At 40.5% G+C, this 23,829-nt stretch overlaps 1 protein-coding gene across 3 annotated transcripts in view; it reads right to left on the bottom strand.

The window, feature by feature from the left end:
* LOC149816718 (protein LNK1-like) overlaps window positions 1–23,829 on the bottom strand; it is a 94,125-nt gene that overhangs the window by 12,194 nt on the left and 58,102 nt on the right. Inside the window, exon 9 of one of the 3 annotated variants that reach the window (XM_089987849.1) lies at window positions 18,104–18,143. The exons of the other annotated variants lie outside the window; for them this stretch is intronic. Coding sequence (XP_089843975.1) covers window positions 18,119–18,143 — 25 coding nt within the window. The 3' untranslated portion in view covers window positions 18,104–18,118. Of the gene's footprint in view, window positions 1–18,103; window positions 18,144–23,829 lie in introns of those variants that run through there. 3 annotated transcript variants of the gene reach the window in all.

Here is a 23,829-nt window from a genome sequence, read left to right as displayed (position 1 = left end):
TATATACAATAAAGTATAAATGTGATGGTTCTATTGAAAGGTACAAGGCCAGATTAGTCGCGAAAGGGTATACTCAGACATATGGAATTGACTTCTTTGAAACTTTTTCTCCTGTTGCACGGATGGGTACCATCCGTCTTGTTCTCTCAGTAGTTGTTCAGCATGGTTGGAGCTTGTGCCAATTAGATGTGAAAAATGCATTTCTATATGGGGATCTATCTGAGACCGTTTACATGCAACAACCTCCAGGATTCGAGGTTGAGGGGGAGTGTCAGAAGGTGTGTAGATTGAGAAAGGCGATTTATGGCTTGAAACAAAGTCCTCGTACATGGTTTCAAAAGTTGTTTGAAGTGATGTCAAGCTTTGGCTTTAATAGATCAGCAGCAGATCATACACTTTTTATAAAGAAAACTAGCTCTGGCATAGTTGTTATGGTGGTATATGTGGATGACATCATTCTTACAGGAGATGATGTGAAAGCTATTGAAGCCACAAAGGCTTATCTTCAAAAACACTTTGTTACAAAAGACCTTGGTTCACTCAGGTATTTTTTGGGTATAGAAGTTGCTAGAGGCCGTGAAGGGATGGTTTATGTTCTTGACTTATTAAAGGAAACGGGCATGTTGGGAGCTAAACCAGCAAATATTCTCATGGACCATAAAGTTCAGTTGTTTGAAGAAGGGTCAAAACCAGTTGATAGCAAAAGCTATCGCTCCCTAGTAGGGAAGTTATTATATGTAACTGTGACCAGGCCGGATATTGCTTTAGCAGTAAGCAAAGTTAGCCAGTTTATGGACAAACCAACTGAGGTACACTGGAATGCAGCCATAATGATTCTCAGATATCTAAAATCCTCTCCTGGAAAGGGGTTATTGTTCAGGAAAGGTGGAACTCTGAAGATAGTAGCCTATTCTGATGCTGACTATGCTGGATCTCTAGTAGATAGAAAGTCTACCACAGGATTCTGTGTGTTTTTGGGAGACAACTTGATTTCATGGAGAAGTAAGAAACAAAATGTGGTTTCCAGGTCGAGTGCAGAATCAGAATATCGGGCTATGACCCAAACAGCTGCTGAATTGATATGGGTTCGCACTGTTCTTCATGATCTCCAGGTGAAGGTTCCCTCTCCAATGACAATGATGTGCGATAACAAAGCGGCAACATATATAGCAAACAATCCTGTCTTTCATGAGAGAACAAAGCACATTGAGGTTGATTGTCACTAAGTAAGAGATATGATTCAAGCTGGTCATATCACTACCAAATACCTAAAGTCGGAAGACCAAGTTGCAGATATGTTTACAAAGCCTCTTGCTAGGCCAAACTTCTCAAAATGTTGTGACAAGCTGAGCATGATTGATATCTATGCTCCAGCTTGAGGGGGAGTGTTGAGAACAGGTGGTTTTAGGTTAAGTTCTCTTATATTAGAGGCTTTCTGAATTTTTGTTCTCATAAGGACTTATATGTAATTTTTCCTTTTTGGCTCTCTCTATTTAATATAAAGAGAAGCCCTAGTCTAATTAAGTGAGTTAAGTTTTCTGTGCAGCCGTCTCTCTCTCTCTCTCTCTCTCTCTCTCTCTCTCTCTCTCTCTCTCTCTCTCTCTCTCCACAGGTGGCTGCTTCTTCCTTCTACAGTCTTCAAACCAAGGTTACCGGAAGCGCCTATAGGAGTGGGGAAGCACGCTTCGGAAGCGCGGAATGTGGCACTTACGAAATGCGCAGGAAAGTGCCTATTTTGATTGGGAAGCACGCTTCCTCGTTAATGGGCTATGTCACATGGGTGCGGGTGCGGGTGCGGGTGCGGGGATTCGGCACTTCCAAAAAAAACGGGTGCAGGGGTGCGGCAGGGCAAAAAATGTAATATATATATATATATATGCATGAATGTATGGTAGCTGTTAAGGTCCATGACATTTATGCCCAACTTATTTTTTACCATTTTTTTTATCTTATATGGTTGTCCCCAAAGATGAAAGTGATGAGTTGTGGAGCCTGATTCATTGTTTTTGCCCTTGCAGGAAGGGGGGTCTGGGGGCTCCCCCCGGCGCGGGTCCCGTTGCGCGGTCAGCGGCGGGGGTCCAGGGGGGCAGCCCCCCCCCCCAAAAAAAAAAAAGAACTTTTTTTTAAATTCTGCAGCCCATTTCATAGGGCAAAAAAAAATTTAAAAAAAATCCAAAAAAATGGACAAAAATGACCTTGGGTGTTGTCAACGCACCCAGGGTCGGGTTGACCGCACCCGCGTCAAGTCGCGTCGACACGGGTGCGGCACCCTGCTAGCCGAATCCCTGTGACATAGTTAATGGGAAAAAGGGAAGTGAGTCTCCTTATTAAGGGAGCGAATTAGTGTTAAAAACAGTTTTAAATTCGGTGTATAGTTTTACCCTTTTTCTAAAATTGTTTTTAAAAAAAATAAAACATTTTGTGAACGAGGGCAAAATGGCTATTTTCAAAAATTTCGTAAAGAAACAAAAAACGAAATTGATAGGGTTTTTGTTTCATATTTTCGCAACTCTCTCCCTCTCTCAAGTTCTCGATGATCGCCAATGCTCTACCGACCTCCAGCATTGTAACGACCCCAACTCATACCCGTTGAAAATGCAAGAAAAAAATTTTTAAACCATTGCGAAAATCTTCCCAAAGACTCGGGCCTTTACAGTTCCACTCCCAATTGGATAACTAAACACACCACAATAGAGCTTACATTTATCATCCATACCAAACTAGACCATTATTCATTTATTTGAAAGAAAGAATATTTAAGCAATGATGGTACGAGACATCAGAGTTATTTAAATGACATAAAATTAAATAACGTAAAACTGAGCCACGTTGTCCCTATGTAAATCGTCCAGTAAGAAGGTGATACTCAATTAAACATTCATTCAACATGAAATTGTTTCTAAGCATGAAGAATCATCAAGCAATAGCATGGATCACAATTTAAGTAAGCAGGACATTTAACATGCATTAAAAATTAAACCTCATGCATTCACAATCATGTAACGATTAAGGGAACATGAAAAATATACATGTTCTAATGCATAGCAGGATTATGCATGATTTATGTGCAATGCATTAATACTTTATTATCTTTCATTAAAGTTTTACCTTTCCAGATGCATGCCCTATTAAATGCATACAATTTAAGTTCCTCTTTTTAATTCATTACAGTTGCCCGCAGATACACCAAACGGGTACAAGCCCCGAGGTTAAGTTAGGTTCCCAGGGTAACTTAACACACAAGTTGTATTGTATTTTTATTTACTGGATTACAAATTTAGCCCTCGACCGAATCATTTTCGAAATATTAGACCTCCACATCTAATGTCGGAGACACTAGGGACATCTCACACCCACAGGTGTCACTTTCTTGGTATACCAAAACAACAATTATGTCTAACACAGCACCCTCAGGTCAAGTGGCGAACTCTCCCTAAAACCGTGGCAAGGAGAAAGAACTTCAATATCGGGTTCAGGAGAAAATTAAAACACACAGAGTGTTTGTATCCTCGTGGTCCCCCAAAACCGAATCTTTAGGATTCTCATTCTTCCGATGGGAGATCCCAGAATGTATATTATATTGTTCTTATTCATTATCATTTTTATTAAAAGCCAATTATTAAGTTTTGTCATTCAGCATGCAAAAACAAAGGCAAAAGCTCGCATCTACCCGTGCAAGAACCATCACGGGACTCCCGCCCGTGGAAACACATAGAACAGTACAATATAGTGCAATAAAAATAAATGTGATTTTTGCGATGCATTTAAAATACATAAAGAAAGAGCAAACCAAAGCTCGAGGCCCACCAGGCCCATGATGATTCATTTCGAACATTGATGCATCGTATGCAAAAATCATAACAATATACAATTTATGCAATGATACCAACATAATTCCAAATGCACATTCATTCATGTCAATTTAACAATGTACATGAGCTACCACAGTCATATGCATGTGTTCACCATGTGAAATTGCTTTCATGTAATCACTTAATACATGCATTCATTCATGATTCCTAAGTACATGAAAACATTTATGCAGGATTATACATACTAAACATACATCGATTTCATGTATGCACATGCACTTGAAACCAAACTTCATATAGTATGATGCTTAAGCACGTCACATCTCCAAATCTTGACATGTCTTGAAAACCAAAATACATGCACCCAACACATTTTGGAAATTAATATGCACAGCTTATTATGAGCAAAAGTTTCCAATCTAAGATTATAGTTAATTCATTAATTTCTTTTTCTGATTTTTGATGTTTCTCTACTTCTCTATATAACTAGGGAACATTAAACTTAGTCAAAACTATACATAATCAGTTATTTTGTTTAGCATTGCATCAATGCATAGGACATCCTCGTTCTTACCGGATTTCCATCTAAATCAAGTATGGAAACCCACTCATACTCGATTTCTCACCTAGATCAAAAGAAGACCCGTACCTTTAAACCGATGCTTTGAAGGGAAGCCCAGGGATGCCGACGGTGGGGACCGGCTCAAGCGGGGGTCGTCGGGGTGTCTGCCGAACATAGAGAGGTGAAAGTCACCGAAGGAAAAAAGGTTAAAAGAGAGGAAGAGAGGAGAGCAGAGATGTTTTGGTCATTCAAATAAATTAATATCAACTAACCAAAATAAAGAACTAGCATAATCATATTCTCTAGATCAACTTCGTAGTGCATACCGTTGTGAAAATGTTGCATACACTACAAGCAACACATTATCACAAACAACCGAATTTTTTTCACACATATCTTCCTTCTTCCCTTTTCAAATTTGATAAGAAACATAACCACGTTGATGCTCAAAACTGTGACCAGCAATAATCCCACTTGAATTAGAATTTACAAACCAAAATCATGCACGTGGGATACTTCAGTTGTTTATCTTTCTCCAATTTCGAAAAAAAATTATAAGAGGATCATTCAGTATCATCATGCAGTCGCGTGATAGTCCAGTTATATTTTTTTTTAAGGCAAGTTGGGGTTAGGCAGACCCCTATACCATTGGGAATTGAACTTGCAACGTCCCAACACAAGGTGACGTGCATTAACTGATCCTGCCAGACAAGCCCCGTTGGTCTCACCGAAAAGGGGGATCAGGCAGGGGCATCGCCCGTGCCTGTTGGCCGAAACAGAGAGAAAAAGGGCGGCAGGGGCCACCGGCCACCTGCCAACCCCCTGACAAATCCTAGAGGAGGGGGAAAGGGCGGCAGGGGCCGCTGGCCACCTGCCAACCCTCAGGCAGGCAAAGCGTGAGGGAGGGCACGACAGGGGCTATCGGCCTCCTGTCGGCCCTCCAATAACACATAGGGAGAGGGCGAAAAGGACAAAGGAGAGGGGAAGCACGACAGGTGGCCGTCGGCCTCCTGCCGACCTCCCGGCAAACACAGGAAGAGAGAGGAGAGGGGAGGCATGGCAGGTGGTTGCCGACCTCCTGTCGACCTCCCGGCAAACACAGAAAGAGAGAGGAGAGGGGAGGCGCAACAAGTGGTTGTCGACCTCCCGAGAAACACAGAAAGAGAGAGGAGAGGGGAGGCGTGGCAGGTGGCTGTCAGCCTCCTGCCGATCTCCTGGCAAACACAAAAAGAGAGAGGAGAGGGAGGCGCACCTGGAAAGAGGGTCGGCATCGCTGGTACCGCCGCACGCAGGGAGCAAAGAGAAGGAGAGGAGAGGCGGCAAAGAGGGACAAGCGACTGCGGCGGAGGGTTAGGGTTCTTCCGTTTGAGAACCCTAACACGTGCCCTCTTTTTTAAAAAACAAAGATGGGGCGGGGGGGAGGGTTACCCGGTTCGGATCTGAGTCAGGTTCGGACCCGACCTGACCCGGGACCGAGAACCTGGGTTTTACATCCTACCCTCCTTAAAAGAATTTCGTCTGCAAAATTAGAACGTACCAAATAAGTGTGGGTAGTGTTGACGCATATCCGCCTCAGGTTCTCAAGTCCACTCATCCAACCCGTGATGCTGCCAGCGCACCTTCACGAACGAAATTGTCCTACTCCGCAGCGTCCTCTCCTGATTATCCACAATCTCCACAGGCTTCTCCTCCGTCGTCAAGTCAGGTTGTACCTCGATTGCCTCATAGTGAATCATACATGAGGGGTCAGGTACGTACTTTCTCAACATCGAGACATGAAACACATTGTGGATCTGCGAAAACTGAGGAGGAAGTGTCACTCGATAAGCGGTTTTCCCGACTCTTCCAAGAATCTCAAAGGGTCCGAGATACCGAGGACTTAGCTTCCCCTTCTTTTCAAACCGGAAGACACTCTTCGTAGGCGAAATCCGAACAAACACGTGGTCGCCAACCTCAAAACTGAGCTCTCTATGCTGCTGATCGGCATAACTCTTCTGCCTACTTTGCGTTGTAATCAACCTCAGTCTGATCAAACGCACCTGGTTCGCATAATGCTGGATGATATCTGAAAACTCCATTGCTCTCACTCCAACCTCATCCCAGTACACCGGGGATCTACATGGTCGGCCATACAATGCTTCATACGGGGCCATACCAATACTGGCATAAAAGTTGATGTTATATGAAAACTCTGCAAGCTTCGCATGCTTGTCCCAATCACCTGCCCAATCCAAAGCACACGCTCTCAACATATCCTCGAGTGTTTGGATCATACGCTCCGACTGTCCGCTCGTCTGTGGATAGAAAGCAATGTTGAACTTCAACGTAGTGCCCAAGGCCTTCTGCAACTGGCGCCAGAATCGAGACATGAAACGCGGATCTCGATCTGACACTATCGAACGTGGCATCCTATGAAGTCTAACGATCTCATCCACGTAGAGATCGACCAAACTCTCCAAACTCTGATTGATCTTGATTGGAAGAAAATGGGCACTCTTCGTTAAACAATCCACTATCACCCAAATGGCATCTTATTGTCGCCGAATCTTGGGCAACCCTATGATGAAATCCATCGAGATATCGTTTCACTTCCACTCTTGAATCTAGAGGGACTACAGAAGTCTACCAAGTCTCTGGTGTTCAATCTTCACTTGTTGACAAGTGAGACACCAGGACATGAACTCCGCGATGTCCCGCTTCATCCCATTCCACCAATAGGTCCTCTGAAGATGTTTAAACATCTTGGTAGAACCAGGGTGAACGAAATATCTAGACCTGTGAGCTTCACTCATCAGCTCCTCCCGCAACGCTTTCGGAACCCACAATCTATCTCCAAACATGATGGTTCTGTCCTCTCGACGAAACTGCGCTTCTGGATTTTGAGCACTCTCGCATAACTTCTCAAAACCCAGATCGGCTAACTGAAGTTCCTCGATCCGATCTATGATCTCCGGTCGTGCCTGCATTCCAGCACAAAGGATGTGTCCGGAGTCATCAGCAAAAGGCTGTCATCTGACGAACTCCTCGACCAGATCCCAATTGCGACCAATCAGGCTAGCCGCTGTGACCGACGCCTTTCTACTAAGCGCATCTGCCACCATATTCGCCTTACCAGGATGGTAAGTGATGGAGAAATCATAGTCTTTCAAAAATTTCAACCACCTACGCTGCCTCAAATTCAAGTCTCACTGAGTGAAAATGTATTTGAGGCTCTTGTGATCGGACATGACTTCAAATTGTTCCCCATAAAGGTAGTGGCGTCAAATTTTCAACACGAAGACCACTGCCTCCAACTCCAAGTCATGTGTGGGGTAATTCTTCTCATGTACCTTCAGCCGTCGAGAAACATATGCTATGACCTTACCGTGCTGCATGAGGACACAACCCAGTCCGGTCCCCAAAGCATCGTTGTACACAACAAAACCACTCGTCCCAGAAGGCAATGTCAAAACCGGTGTCGTGGTCAAGCTTTTCTTGAGCTCCTGAAAGTTATCCTTACATCGAGGTGACCACTCAAACGTTACTCATTTGTGCAGTAACTGAGTCATTGGGGCAGCTATACGTGAAAAATCTTGAATGAATCAACAGTAGTAGCCCACCAATCCCAAGAAACTCCTGATGTCAGTAACCGTCTTCAGTTGTTCTCATGCCAACACGGCCTCCACCTTGGCTGGATCCACCTCTACGTCCCTCTCGGATATCACATGGCCGAAAAACATCACCCGATCAATCCAAAACTCGAACCTTGAGAACTTAGCATAAAGTTGATGTTCCCTCAGTGTCTGTAGTACAATCCGTAGATGCTCTCGGTGCTCTTCCACACTCTCCGAGTAAATAAGAATATCATCGATGAAGACGATAACAAATGAATTCAACCATAAGCTAAAGACCTGATTCATCGGGTCCATAAAAACTGCGAGGGCATTGATGAGTCCAAAAAACATCACCAAGAACTCATAATGCCCATATCTGGACCTGAATGTTGTCTTCGGAATATCCTCTGTCTTGATTCTCAATTGATGGTAACTAGAACGAAGGTCGATCTTCAAGAACACCTTTGTCTTTCTTAGTTGATCGAACAAATCGTCGATACTAGGCAGAGGGTACTTATTCTTTACAGTCACTTAATTTAACATGCGGTAGTCAATACACAACGGCATTGATCCATCATTCTTAACAAAGAAGACCGGTGCACCCTAGGGGGATACACCGGCCTAATAAAACCTTTGTCAAGAAGCTCCTGCAACTGCTTCTTCAGCTCCACGAGCTCAACAGGTGCCATGCGATACGGAGCTCAAGAGACTGGTGTCATACCAGGCACTAGCTCAATCGATAACTCAATCTCTTGATGCGGTGGCAAACCAGACAAATCCTTGGAAAAAACTTCCGAGAACTCACGAACAACGTCTAACTACTCCAAAGGTGTCGCCTGACTATCCTGAGCGAACACACTGGCCAAGAACACCATGCAACCCTGCTTGTGGTACTTGGATATCTTCAAAGCTGAGACGATCTTTACCCCACTCATCGATCTCGTTGAATGATACAACAATGCAAACAAATCGGGACGCTCCAAGATAACTTTCTTGCCCTGACACTGGAGGGTAGCATTATGTCTAGACAACCAGTCCATACCCAGAATGACATCATAAAACGTCATATCTAGTACGACCAAGTCGCCAGACAACTCATGCCCCTCGATCACAAAGCAAACTGCTGGGAGATATTTTTCGCAGGAAGATGTACCCATAGGTGACATCACATCGAGAGCCTTTTCAACGCTAGAAGGAACCAATTTGAACAACTTTCCAAACGAAGCAGAAATAAAACTATGGGTCACGCCCGAATCAAATATCACACATGCAAAGTGATCGGCGACTAAGAAGATACCTTCGATCAGGTCAGTCTGATCACCCTGAGTAGCTGTTGTAGCTGCTTAGACTTGTCCATTGGTCTTGCGTTGTCCTTGATGTTGCTACGGTGGTTGTTGCTGTTGTTGTCCTCCCTGAGCCGCTGGCTTGTTCGGACAATATGGAGCAATGTGCCCCGGTTGCTGACACTGGTAGCAGACCCCCTTAAACATCGCGCAAAAGCCCAGTGAATGGCTCTTGCCGCACTTGCGACATACTGGTGGGGCCTTTCCCTGCTGCCTCTACTGCTGGGGTCGACCCTGCTGTGCTCCTTGCTGTCGTCCATTTCGGTTTCGCTGCTTCTTTCCACCTTGCACCTTTCCTCCTGCAGGTGGGTTCTTTCTTGTTCCGCCTGAAGAACCAACTTCGTTGCCACCTCCCTTCTGAAATCTGCCTCTGGATCTCTCCCAGTCCTTTGTCAGAACTGTAGATGACTCAATCGCATCAGCTAGAGTAGTAGGCCGACTCACGAGCACACGAGTCTGCAATCCATCCTTCAGCCTGCACACAAACTTGGTTGCCCTTGCTTTCTCACTGGCGAACAAGTTTGGACAATAGCGCTCCAAACTCCTGAACTTAGTGGCATAATCCACCAAACTCATGTGTCCTTGGGCAAGCTCAAAGAATTGTTTTTGCATCTGCTCCTGAGCGAAGGAAAGGAAGTAGGTATCCAGGAAATCCTCCCTAAACACCTCCCAAGAAACCACGTCCAAGTCAGCATATTTCACCCTTCGCAAGGGATCCCACCACTTTTTGGCATCGCCCTTCAGACGGTACGTGCCAAAAGGTGTCTTCCTGTCCTCGGGGATATATAGGACGTCAAACGGCCTCCCAATCTCCTCGACCCAGCTCTTTGTTGCTTTTGGGTCGGCCTTGCCTGCAAAAGTCGGTGGATCCAACTTCAAAAACCTCTTGAAGGAAACACCGCCTATATTCGGAACGTCGCAAGGAGGGTCACGGGCAGTTGCCTGCGCAGCCTGCACCGCCTGCGCAGCCTGTGTCGTCTGCGTCGCATGTACCGTCATGGTCTCGGTCAGGGTGTGGATGGCATCCATCATGGAATCCCGCTGCTCCTGCCAGTTCGCGGGAGCACCAGTGGAAAACGAAGCACCTCTGCATGAATAAAACATCTACAACGCACAATTTTTCGCAAAAATTAGACCCTTACCCACTTGGGGTTGATCCTGAACATATTCCTTCAGAGAATTACATTAAAATCCTTAATATACACTATATGAGAATTTATCATGAATACAAACAACCATAAGAGATTTAATACTTAATCAAAAGTATTAAATATCCTTACCAGCGAAGGATACTGCTCTGGAGTATGAGGCATGACTTGCTGACACTTCAGGACAGGGCGCACTTACCAAAATAAAAAACTTAATGCTAAAAGATGATAAAAGTGTAAGATTTTGTGGTGGCTCTGATACCAAACATGTAATAACCCCAACTCATACCCCTTAAAAATGCGATTTTTTTACACCATTGCAGAAATCTTCCTAAAGACCCGGGCTTTTACAGTTCCACTCCCAATTGGATAGCCAAACAGACTACAATAGAGCTTACACTTATTATCCATACCAAACCAAACCACTATTCATTTATTTGAAAGAAAGAATGTTTAAGCAATGATTGTAGGAGACATCACAGTTATTTAAATGACATAAAAGTAAATAACGTAAAATTGAGCCACGTTGTCCATCTGTGAACCGTCCAGCAAGAAGGTGACACTCGTAACTCTCTCAAAAGTCAGTCGCTTCACTGATCACCTGCGGCTGTGAAAAAACATAGAAGTAAGGTGTCAGAATCGAAATCCTGAACACAGGTACTTCTAATGAAACAAGTGAACATAACGAATACAAATAAGGTTTCATGCAATCATTTAGAGGAAAGCAATTATGACAATATAATTTCAATTAAACATTCATTCAACATTGAATTGTTTCTAAGCATGAAGAATCATCAAGAAATAGCATGGATCACAATTTAAGTAAGCATGACATTTAACATGGATTAAAAATTAAACCTCATGCATTCACAATCATGTAACGATTAAAGGAACAGGAAAAATATACATGTTCTAATGCATAGCAGGATTATGCATGATTTATGTGCAATGCATTAATACTTTATTATCTTTCATTAAAGTTTTACCTTTCCAGATGCATGCCCTATTAAATGCATACAATTTAAGTTCCTCTTTTTAATTCATTACAGGTGCCTGCAGATACACCAAACGAGTACAAGCCCCGAGGTTAAGTTAGGTTCCCAGGATAACTTAGCACACAAGTTGTATTTTTATTTACTGGATTACAAACTTAGCCCTCGACCGAATCATCTTCGGAATATTAGACCTCCACATCTAATGTCGAAGACACCAGGGACACCTCACGCTCACAGGTGCCACTTTCTTGGTATACCAAAACAACAGTTATGTCTAACACAGCACCCCCAGGTCAAGTGACGAACTCTCCCTAAAACCGTGGCAAAGAGAAAGAACCTCAATATCGGGTTCAGGAGAAAATTAAAACACACGGAGTGTTTGTATCCTCGTGGTCCCCCAAAACCGAATCTTTAGGATTCTCATTCTTCCGATGGGAGATCGCAGAATGTATATTACATTGTTCTTATTCATTATTTTTTTTATTAAAAGCGAATTATTAAGTTTTGTGATTCAGCATGCAAAAACAAAGGCAAAAGCTCGCATCTACCCGTGCGAGAACCATCACGGGACTCCCGCCCATGGAAACACATAGAACAGTGAGTGCAATATAGTGCAATAAAAAAATGCGATTTTTGCGATGCATTTAAAATACATAAAGAAAGAGCAAACCAAAGCTCGAGGCACACCAGGCCCATGATGATTCATTTCGAACATTGATGCATCGTATGCAAAAATCATAACAATATACACTTTATGCAAGGATACCAACATAATTTCAAATGCACATTCATTCATGCCAATTTAACAATGTGCATAAGCTACCACAATCATATGCATGTATTCACCATGTGAAATTGCTTTCATGTAATCACTTAACACACATGCATTCATTCATGATTCCTAAGTACATGAAAACATTTATGCAGGATTATACATGCTAAACACACATCGATTTCATGTATGCACATGCACTTGAAACCAAACTTCATATAGTATGATGCTTAAGCACGTCACATCAAGTCAAAGCATATTAATAATTCCAAATCTTGACATGTCTTGAAAACCAAAATACATGCACCCAACACATTTTGGAAATTAATATGCACAGCTTATTATAAGCAAAAGTTTCCAATCTAAGATTATAGTTAATTCATTAATTTCTTTTTCTGATTTCTGATGTTTCTCAACTTCTCTATATAATTAGGGAACATTAAACTTAGTCAAAACTATACATAATCAGTTATTTTGTTTAGTACTGCATCAGTGCATAGGACATCCTCGTTCTTACCAGATTTTCATCTAAATCAAGCATGGAAACCCCCCTCATACTCGATTTCTCACCTAGATCAAAAGAAGACTTGTACCTTTAAACTGATGGGCGGGGACCGGCTCAAGGAGGGGTCGTCGGGGTGTCTGCCGAACATAGGAAGGAGAAAGTCACCGAAGGGAAAAAGGTTAAAAGAGAGGAGGGCAGAGATGTTTTGGTCATTCAAATAAATTAATATCAGCTAATCAAAATCAAGAACTAGCATAATCATGTTCTCTAGATCAGCTTCGTAGTGCATACAGTTGTGAAAATGTTGCATACACTACAAGCAACACACTTTCACAAACAACCGAATTTTTTTTTCAAACATATCTTCCTTCTTCCCTTTTCCAATTTGATAAGAAACATAACCACATTGATGCTTAAAACTGTGACCAAAAATAATCCCACTTGAATTAGAATTTACAAACCAAAAGCATGCATGTGGGATACTTCAGTTGTTTATCTTTCTCCAATTTCGAATAAAAATTATAAGAGGTTCATTCAGTATCTTCATGCAGTCTCGTGATAGTCCAATTATATATATATATATATATATATATATATATATATATATATATATATATATATATATATATATATATATATATATATATATATATATATTTTTTTTGAAAGGCAAGTTGGGGTTAAGCAGACCCTGTAGTACCATTGGGAATTGAACTTGCAACGTCCCAACACAAGGTGGCGTTCATTAATTGATCCTGCCAGACAAGCTGAGCCCCCGTTGGTCTCACCAAAAAGGGGGAACAGGCAGGGGCATCGCCCCCTGCCTGTTGGCCGAAACAAAGAGGGAAAAAGGGCGGCAGGGGCCACCGGCCACCTGCCGACCCCCTGACAAGTTCTAGAGGGGGCAAGGGCGGCAGGGGCCGCCGACCCTCAGGCAGGCAAAGCGTGAGGGAGGGCACGGCAGGGGCTATCGTCCTCCTGTAGTCCCTCCAATAACACAGAGGGAGAGAGCGAAAAAGACAGAGGAGAGGGGAGGCACGACAGGTGGCCGTCGGCCTCCTGCCGACCTCCCGACAAACACAAAAAGAGAGAGGAGAGGGGAGGCGCGACAGGTGGCCGCCGACCTCATGCGGACCTCCCGGCAAACACAGAAAGAGAGAGGAGAGGGGAGACGTGGCAGGTGGTTGTCGGCCTCTCGGCAAACACAGAAAGAGAGAGGGGAGGGGAGGTGCACCTGGAAAGAGGGTCGGCGTCGCTGGTACCATCGCACGCAGAGAGCGAAGGGAAGGAGAGGAGAGGCGCTAAAGAAGGACGAGCGACTGCGATGGAGGGTTAGGGTTCTTCCGTTTGAGAACCCTAACTCGTGCCCTCTTTTAAAAAAAAGATTGAGGGGGGGTTACTCTGTTCGGATCTGGGTCGGGTCCGGACCCGACCCGGGTCCGAGAACCTGGGTTTTACAAGCATCATCCACCAACTTCTGGCAACCTCCAACCGTTGGCGATGGGTATCTTCAGGAACGTACTTGTTTCATCTCTCTCTCTCACACACACACTCTTTTCATCTCTCACTCACTCTCTCTCCATCTCTCTATATCTCGAACTCTGTCTCCCGCGGTCCCTCTCTCTCCATCTCTATGTCTCTCAAACTTTGTCTCTCCATCTTATAAGATCTGCAGATATGCACCAGAAACACAGTTTGTAGGGAAGATGAGAGAAAAGGAGAAGAAAAGGCTGCATCAACTTTTTCAGCATTTTCTTCCCTTGGTATGAATTATGGTGAAGTTTGAATCGATCCTTCCAAATGACAAGAAAGATCTTAGCTTCGAATAAAAGGAAAGATTTGTCTTTTCCATGTAAAAAAATTTGAGATATTTAATTTTTCAAAAACTAACTGATTGAGGAAGCTTACTGAAAGGACCGAAGAGGAAGTAGAAGAATCCATGGTAGGTAAAAGGAGGATGAAAGGGATCAAAAGAGGAAACAGTGCAATAACAAACTCTATCTACATTTTTTTCCAGTGTAGACTCGGCCACAAAAAATAAAATATCTGATCAATAGTAGAAAAACGATATATTAATTCCTAAGCAGGAATAATATATATTTCCTTTTTTTAGAAAAGAATAAGTATGGGTTCATGAGTGCAAGATCTGAAGAGAAAATAGGTTCAGATTTGGAAACCTAAATCTAGATTCACTTTTCAAGGTAGAAACATGTTCAGATCTGGATCAGATTCAGATCAAAAATAAAACACGACAGATTCTCAGATCTGATATGAATCTTTGTCCAAATTCAGATCAGGAAAAGACTTGAGAAAAGGAGGAGAACCCAAAACCAAAATTGTGATCTAGGGTATTGAAACTAACGTGAAAGACAGATTCACGTCCTTAAGAAAGGGGATTTGGTCCGGATTCAAATCAGAAAAGACTTGAGCAAAAGGAGAGAACCCAAAACCAAAATTGTGGTCTAGGGTTTCAAATTTGAGAAAAGAAGGGAAACACCAATATCATTCAGAACTGCGATGGAGTTGTAATACCATATAAGATCTGCAGATCGGCACCAGAAACATAGTTTGTAGGAAAGAAGATAGAGAGGGAGAAGAAAAGGCTGCAGCAACTGATTCTCTGCAACCTTCCTCATGGGTCGTGGGTTTCTTTATATTAACCATTAGGTTACATTCCAATAATGTCCCTAGTTATAATACATAGAAAAGATACATAATAGGGACAACAAAAGAAACATCAAGCAAAAACGTGATTCAAAACATGTCAATCAATCTGGATCTGGATCCAAACCCAGAAGCTCGTGTCTCAATACATCTCTCGCTTTCACGCTCTCTGTCTCTCATACTCTTTGTCTCTCACTTCACAATTTGTCAGCTTTGGTCTGATTAAGATAGGGCTTTCATAGTTTCTTGTTCAGATTTGAGATTTTTTATGGTTTTGTTTTGCTCATATTGGTTCTTTTTAAAAATGCATTATGTGGTGAACTTAATAGATATTTGTTAAGAGAGATAGTTTTTATTGATTGTTTAGTTAATTTTCAAATTTCAATTGTATTAATGAAATTTAAATTTCTATCTGGCGAATTTAGTAATTAAAAAGTCAATGGTTATGAATTGTCTAAGACAGAATCAACGCATTTGCCACTACATTCGCCTTACCAGATTGGTAGGCGATGGTGAACTCATAGTCCTCGAGAAACTTTAACCACCTGCACTGTCTCAAATTCGGATCATGCTGCGTGAAAATGTATTTTAGGCTCTTGTGATCAGAAAGGACCTCGAATTGTTCCCCATACAAGTAGTGACGTCAGATCTTCAGTGCGAAGACAACATCCGCTAACTCCAAGTCATGCGTGGGGTAGTTCTTCTCGTGCATCTTCACTTGCCAAGAAGCGTACGCGATGACCTTCCCGTGCAGCATCAAGACACAACCCAGTCTAGTACCCGAAGCATCGTTGTACACTACGAACCCGTCTGTCCTAGAAGGCAAAGGCAACACCGAGGCTGAGGTCAACCTCCTCTTCAGCTCCTAGAAGCTCTCCTCGCACTGAGGTAACTAAACAAACTTCACCCCCTTCTGCAACAGCTGAGTCATAGGAACAACTATACGAGAGAAGTCCTATATGAATCGACGGTAGTAGCCCGCCAATCCTAAGAAACTTCTAATATATGAAATCATCTTCGGCTGCTCCCAAGACAACATTGGCTCCACTTTTGCTGGATCAAACTCAACACCCTTTTTTAAGGTCACGTGGCCGAGAAACATCACTCTGTCAAGCGAAAACTCACACTTTGACAACTTAGCATAAAACTTATATTCTCTTAGTATCAGTAACACGATCCGCAGATGCTCTCGGTGCTCCTCCACTATCAGAATAGATTAGAATGTCATTAATAAACACAATGACAAACAAATTCAGCCACAAATTGAAAACTCGATTCATTAGGTCCGTAAACGCTGCAGAGGCATTGGTGAGTCTAAACGACATAGTGCTCATATCTGGACTTGAACGAAGCCTTCAGAACATTCTCTGCCCTGATCTGCAATTAATGGTACCCAAAACGAAAATCGATCTTGGAGAGCACCTTTATCGTACGCAACTAGTCGAACAAATCATCAATCTTAGGCAAAGAGTATTTGTTCTTCATGGTTACTTGATTCAGCATACGGTAGTCTATGCAGAGTCGCATGGACCCATCATTCTTCTTGACAAAAAGAACTGGTGCACCCCAATGGGATGGCTTTTGTTGCATGCAAACAAACCGAGTCTTCCCCTGCTGCTGCCTAGGTAGACCCTGTTGAGTCAGCTGCCTCTTCGCCTTATCCCCATGCGTCTTGTCGCCCGCAGGTGGGTTCTTCCTCACACCGTCGATGATGCCGCTCTCGTTTCCTTCTTCTGTGATTCACCCTTGAACCGCTCTCATTCCTCGTTCAGGATGGATGTTGACTCTATTGCATCACTGAACGTCGTAGGATGACTCATCATCATGCGAACCCGGAAACCGTCCTTCAGATCATGAACATACTTCGCTGCCCTTGCCTTATCGTCATCAAACATGTTCGGGCAGTAGCGCTCCAAACTCTAGAATTTGGTGTAGTCCACCAAACTCATGTTCCCCTGAACCAACTCGAGAAATTGCTGCTACAAGCACTCTCAAGCATACGAAGGAAAATAGGCATCTAGAAACTCCTCTCTTAACGTCTCTTAGGGGTTCTCTTCCACACCTGTGTACTTCAGTCATCGTAGGGTGTCTCACCACCTATTGGCATCGCCCTTCAACTGGTACGTGCCAAAATCAGTTTGCTTGTCCTCGGGTATAAGCAGGACGTGAAAAGCCCTCTCTATCTCCTCGACCTAGCTCTCAGTTGCCTCTGGGTCGGCATTTCCTGAGAAGGTTGGCAGATCCAACCTCAAGAACTTCTCGAACGTCACTGCGTCGGGGTTCAGATAAATATATAAAATAGCTCTTACCAGTGATGTAGACTGCTTTTGGAGTTCGAGTAGTGACTTTCTAATAATGGTTCTGACAGATCTAACAGGACTCGAATACCAATGTTGTCGTATACAAAGATAATTTGGTATCCCAAAAATAGTTTTGGAGTATGGCTCTGATACCAACTTTGTAACGACCCCAACTAATTCTCGTAAAAACAGTGATTTTTTTTTTAATAATTGCGAAAACAAAACCCAAGGATCCAAGGTTTCATAGATTTAATATACCAAACCACAACATTCAATGCATTGAAGCAAATGAGAATAATCAACTTTATTAATCAATTGAATAAATATCAAATAAGCTAAAATAGTAAAATCGTCTATCATAAGGAACCACTTTATCAAGAACCCAGAACTAGTCACACAATGCTCGCAATCTCCAGCTAGCAAGTCAAACCATCACCGAGTACTCGAACCTGTAAAACAATTTTGAAAACGGGTAAAAACCAAAGCCCATTGTATGAATTCCTCTAAAAATTCAAACAACAAAGGAATATCCTAAACTAAATTCATGCAGAATTTCAGAGGAATGTCACAACAACAATTTACCATAACCAACATATCACGCAAGCATTTAGACAAGTATCATGCAAAACAGAATAAGCATCAATGCATGAACTAATGCAGAACAGTAAAGATATATGATTTAATGCTCATGCATGAATAACTTATTAAGTTATTTATCAGAGTAGCTTTTGTATGCATGTCCCTATTAAATGCACACAAATTTAGTTTTCACTTTTTCTTAAACCCGCGAATACTAAAGACGGGCATAAATTTTTTAAGTTCAAGTTAGGTTATCAGTTATAGCTTAACACACAATTTGTATTTTATTATTGGGTTTCACACTTTATTTCAAAATATGTTCATAATGTACATTCATACACACCACATGAATGCACATAAAGTCAATTGCATACACATGCCAACATATGCTTGCAACACATTATGATGATCCATCTCATACATAAACACTCAACATGCACATGATCATAATTATGCAAACATCATAATAACTTCAAAATTTTTATGTATATAATATGCACATTTGCAACATAGTATTTGAATACATAAACATGCACAATCAAATCACATCAGATATATCACCCTGCAGTCCATATGAAATGCAAGTCTGAACATAGCCAAACTGTTTAGAAAAAAAAAACATTAAACACATTGTCAATCTGATCAAATTACAAACATCTAACATAATCGATAGTATGGTCAAATTACACATGCTCTAACTGTGGTCAATCTGATCAGATTTCACACGCAAACACCATAACAAATCTAATCAAATTGCACATAAGCAACAAGTGGCAAATCTGATCAAGATTGCACACAAGTAACTTGGTGCAAAGCTGGTCAGATTGCCCCTGCAACAACACAGCCAATCTTATCACAACACCGAAATTCATAATGTTGGCAATTCAATTCAATTAATAGTCATCCAAGTATACTCGGTCAAATCTGATGACAGTCATCGAAAATACGCATCTTTATGTATGATATCAGTCAACATAATACAATGTATGTTAAAGCTGATACAGTTACTAATTAGAATAAGTAATCAAATATGATAGCTGTCATCAAAACACCGTATGGTAAAATCTGATGATAGTTATCAAATATAACAAATACTCATATTTGATAACAATCATCAAATCAACCTATAGTTAGATCAGATGACAGTCGGCATCAATTCAGATTTGATACATGAACTCAAATCTAATAACAGCCAATAGAACGACCGAAAAATCAGATTCGCTAACAGTCCACGACTAAAACAAAGAATCAAATTTGAAATCAGTCAACAAGACATGTACATACAAATCTGATAGCAGTCCCCATAACAGCATAAGTTCATATTTGATGACAGTTTACATGACAACATAAATTGAAATTTGATGGTAGACAGCATAACAGCAGAAATTCAGGTTTGATGACAGTTTATCAATTAATATAGTCACCCTATAGCCATTATAAAAAATAACTGCATAGTTAATCTGATAACAGCCATCAAGATTAACATATGCAGTTAAATTTGATCGGCATCAAAACAGCGTGTGATCAATTATATTAACAACTCACAAACTAATAGCAGAATCAGATTTAATGACAGTTCAAAAAATAACATGTCATCAAATATGAAAACAGGTATCAAAACCACATAATATGATTCATTAACAATCAACCAAAATAACTTTTAGATAAATCGGCAGACAGTTCTCAGGTACAACATATTTAGATCTATTATCTGACCTCAATCACATCATATTTCCGAACTCAGCCATGCCGACACAGTCGACTAGGGCTGAGAAACAGTTAATACTACCCAGCCGATTAGGTCGGTTGGGGCTTAGTAGACTTCCATCGGTCCATACTCTTTTAATGAGAACCAACTACAGAATATGCGTGAACAAAAGATAGAGCCACAGATTCGAAACAGAATTTTCAAAGAGTCTAAAACTAACTAAAACACAGATTTACAGCATTACCCATATATATATATATATATATATATATATATATATATATATATATATATATATATATTCAAGATTCAAGTATCGACTATCTCGTCAAATCTGTCCAGATTTGCCCACCTTTGCAGTGGACAGCTCTATACAGATCTAGCAGCATATGTGATGGGACAGATCTTTGAAATGGTCAGATCTGTCCATATCTGACCCTACATCTTATGGGACAAATCTGTCCAGGTATATGTATGCAAGCATATATGCATAAATCTAAAATAAAGCATGGTTACATTACGAAATCTTATTCTAAATCTCCAATATACATAAACAACCATGAATAAATCAATTTCCCCTTTTATTTTCCAATAAAAACCTTGCACAAACCCAACCTATGTTATTCCTACCTATTCAAAACAAGAGAGAAAACTCGTACCTTGTTTTAAAGTTCGAAAAGGAGACCGGAGAAGAGGATGAATCCACCTTCTTTTCTTCTTCTTCTTCTCCCCTCCCCCCCTCTCTCTCTCTCTCTCTTCCTCTATTTCTTTTCTTTCTTTCTTTCTTTTTATTTTATATATTGAATGCCCTAGAAGGTGACCCCCCTTCTAGGGCCTTCTAATAAGAGCTGGAGATTGGACTTCCCATGTAGGAGTCCATCTCAAACACACTTTCCTTATTTCTTAAAATTTCTAGTTGACTTTTCAAACAACTTTCTTTTTATTTTTTTTTATCTTATAGTAACAAGGGATTCTTCTAGAAACCCTAATCAGCTAACTACCCCCCGCCAATAAATTTCTAAATTTACCTATTTTAATAATAAAATAATTAATTAATAATTATTTATTAAATTCCCAAAAAAATTCAGAGGGTATGTTATCTCTCTGAGAGTCTTTTAAATCTTATATTTACTTAATTTCAACCTGTATTTTAAATTTAAAGCTTTATTTTTGTTGGATCTAGATTTGGATCTGGATCCGAGTCCAAGATCCAAAAATCATTTGGATCCTAAACTGGATTAGTTCTTAATTAATATGGGTCTTGGACTGAGTTCCAATCCATATTAATTTGGATCATATGGATCAGATCCAATGCAAATCCGAACCCGATGCCATCGAGACAGGCCTTTTTTAAAAAATTATGATTTTCGATGCAACCGTAGCCCGAATTCAGAAAAGTAAAATACCATTAAGCTCAAAATTTTGAGGCACATCTAACGATATATAATTCAAATGCCTCCAAAATTTGCATGAATTTAACCCGAATTTCGCACAAATTTCGTTTGATTTTAAAGGTTGAAAATAAAACTTTTTATCACATTTCAGTTGGCTCGTTTAGGTCTTGTTAACGAGAACTGGGCCAAGCCCAGACTCAAATATCATATTCATAATAATGAGCATTTATCAATTTTTCTTCAACACTTAAGCAAATTTTTAGAAATCTCTAATTTAACTAAGTATAAAAATACGTGATAATACATTATATTCCTCTGAATTTATGCATGAATTTGGTTTATGTTTTTTCCTTTCTGTTTGGATTTTTAGAGGAATTCGTACAAAAAACTCTTATTCTTACCCTATATTTCAAAAATGTTTTTCACGACTAGAAGCTCAGTGATGAGATGACTGTAATATAGAGCTTGCGAGTTATCGTGACACGATTCTGATGTTCTTGACAGAGTGGCTCTATGTTACAGACTTTATTTATTTTTGTTTTTATGACATTCATTAAATTGGTTAATAAAGTTGGTTATTTTCCTTCATTGATTCAATGCACTATATCATGTGGTTTGGTAGTTATTGAATATGTGAGACCCTGGATCCTTGGGTTTGGTTTCCACAATTGTTTTAAAAAAAATCATTTTTTACGATGACAAGTTGGGGTCATTACAAAATGTGATTATCAGTCTTTTTACTGAGGTGCAAGATTTTCAAAGGAATTTAAAAATCCAAAACCCAAAAGGTAGAAACATATTACATTTAAAAAAAAACTTCAAAGCAATTAGATCCAAAGCATGTTTCTTAATAAACAAACCATACTTCTGATTTGAATGTCACAATTGTAGGTATTATTGTTAAAATAATATGTAATTCTTGAATCTTGATATATGTATATTTATAAATATATGTATATTAGGGGGTTTTTTGTCATTTCATATATTGTACTTTAGCAAAGTCGATTAGGGACTGAAAAAACTTTTATTTTATTATTTTTTGTTTTTTTCTACTTTTTGTTTTTTGTACTTTGTGTAGCTGTTGGGGATCTGACAGTCCAACGCATGTTGGACTGCCACCCTTTTATGAGAGCAAGTGAGGCTCTATAAATAGCGCCTCACTTTTTATTGTAAGCTATGTCTGTGAAAGCATTTTATGTGAATATATGAGATTCTCTTTTTGGATTTGAGCCTTCTGCTATTTTGTGAAAGTGATATTCAGTATTTCCTTCGTGAGATTGTTATTGGTCCATTAGTGACCATTTTTATATTTTTATATTTATGCACTTATGTAGCCTTTCATTGGCATTGTAATAGTTATTGGGCTTTGTTAGTGGCTCCACTAATGAACCCCAACTCAAATTGACTAGAAGAGAAGGAGATCAAGTCAAAGTATTGTCCGAAGAAGAAAACAATAAGGCTTTACAAGAATACCAAGATAAGTTGGAAGATTGGGAAGCAAGCAACGCTCAAATTCTCTCATGATTTATAAATACCATGAAATTTAGGATTGCCACCAACATCATCAAGTTCAAGAAGGCATGCAATCATAGATCTTCTTAAAGAATTCCTTCATGCAAAATGATATGGCTAGACTATATTACCTCCAAGAAAAAGTACCTAATGCTAAATAAGGAGACAAAAGTGTGAGACATTTCTATGGGGTTTTGTCTCTTATTTGGGACGAATTAGCCATGTTAAAACCTAAATGGGAAGGTTCGGCTATTGAAATGAGAAAAGCTCAAATAGAAAGAGAAAAACTCTTCTCTTTCCTTTATGGCCTCCGACCGAAATTTAAACAAGTTAGGTTCTCTTTACTTTATAGGACCTCAATTCCTTTTATAAGTGAAGCACTTATGCAAATTTGCCAAGAGGAAACAAGACTTGGCATGCACAAATCAAATGATGAGGTTCTTGCTATGGCAAGAACCCGAAAACTTTGTAAAAACATATAAACCCTTTCATTTTGAAAAGAAAAACAATGGAAAGGACAACATGGAAAATATAAGGGCAAAATCAATTGTCATCATTGTAAGGAACCGAGACACATAAGACTGAATTGCCTCAAATTCAAGAAGGTAGCCGCTCTATGTGAAGAAACTCAAGATATCAAGAAATAAGGCAATTTCAATGATTTGACAATTGCTCAAATAGCGGAGGTCGTTTCACACATCCTTAAGGCTACTACTCCTACATCTGGTGTCGCCATTTCTTCCTCCTCTCCTCCAGGTAAGTCCACTTGGATTTTGGATTTGAGAGCATCTTTTCATATGACATATAATGAATTTCTACTATCCAATTGCACCAATTCATATTTTTCATGTGTGTCAACCGCCAGCTCTTTAAGAGTCAAAAGTATAGGAAATCTTAAAGACACTTCAAAAAAAAAAATTGTTCCAAACGTAAGGGTTATTC

This window comes from Nuphar pumila, chromosome 14 (assembly GCF_984573655.1).
Source record: "Nuphar pumila chromosome 14, dmNupPumi1.hap1.1, whole genome shotgun sequence".
NCBI lineage: Eukaryota > Viridiplantae > Streptophyta > Magnoliopsida > Nymphaeales > Nymphaeaceae > Nuphar > Nuphar pumila.
Note: the sequence above shows the minus strand (reverse complement) of the source record. Positions and strands in the feature narration are given on the sequence as shown.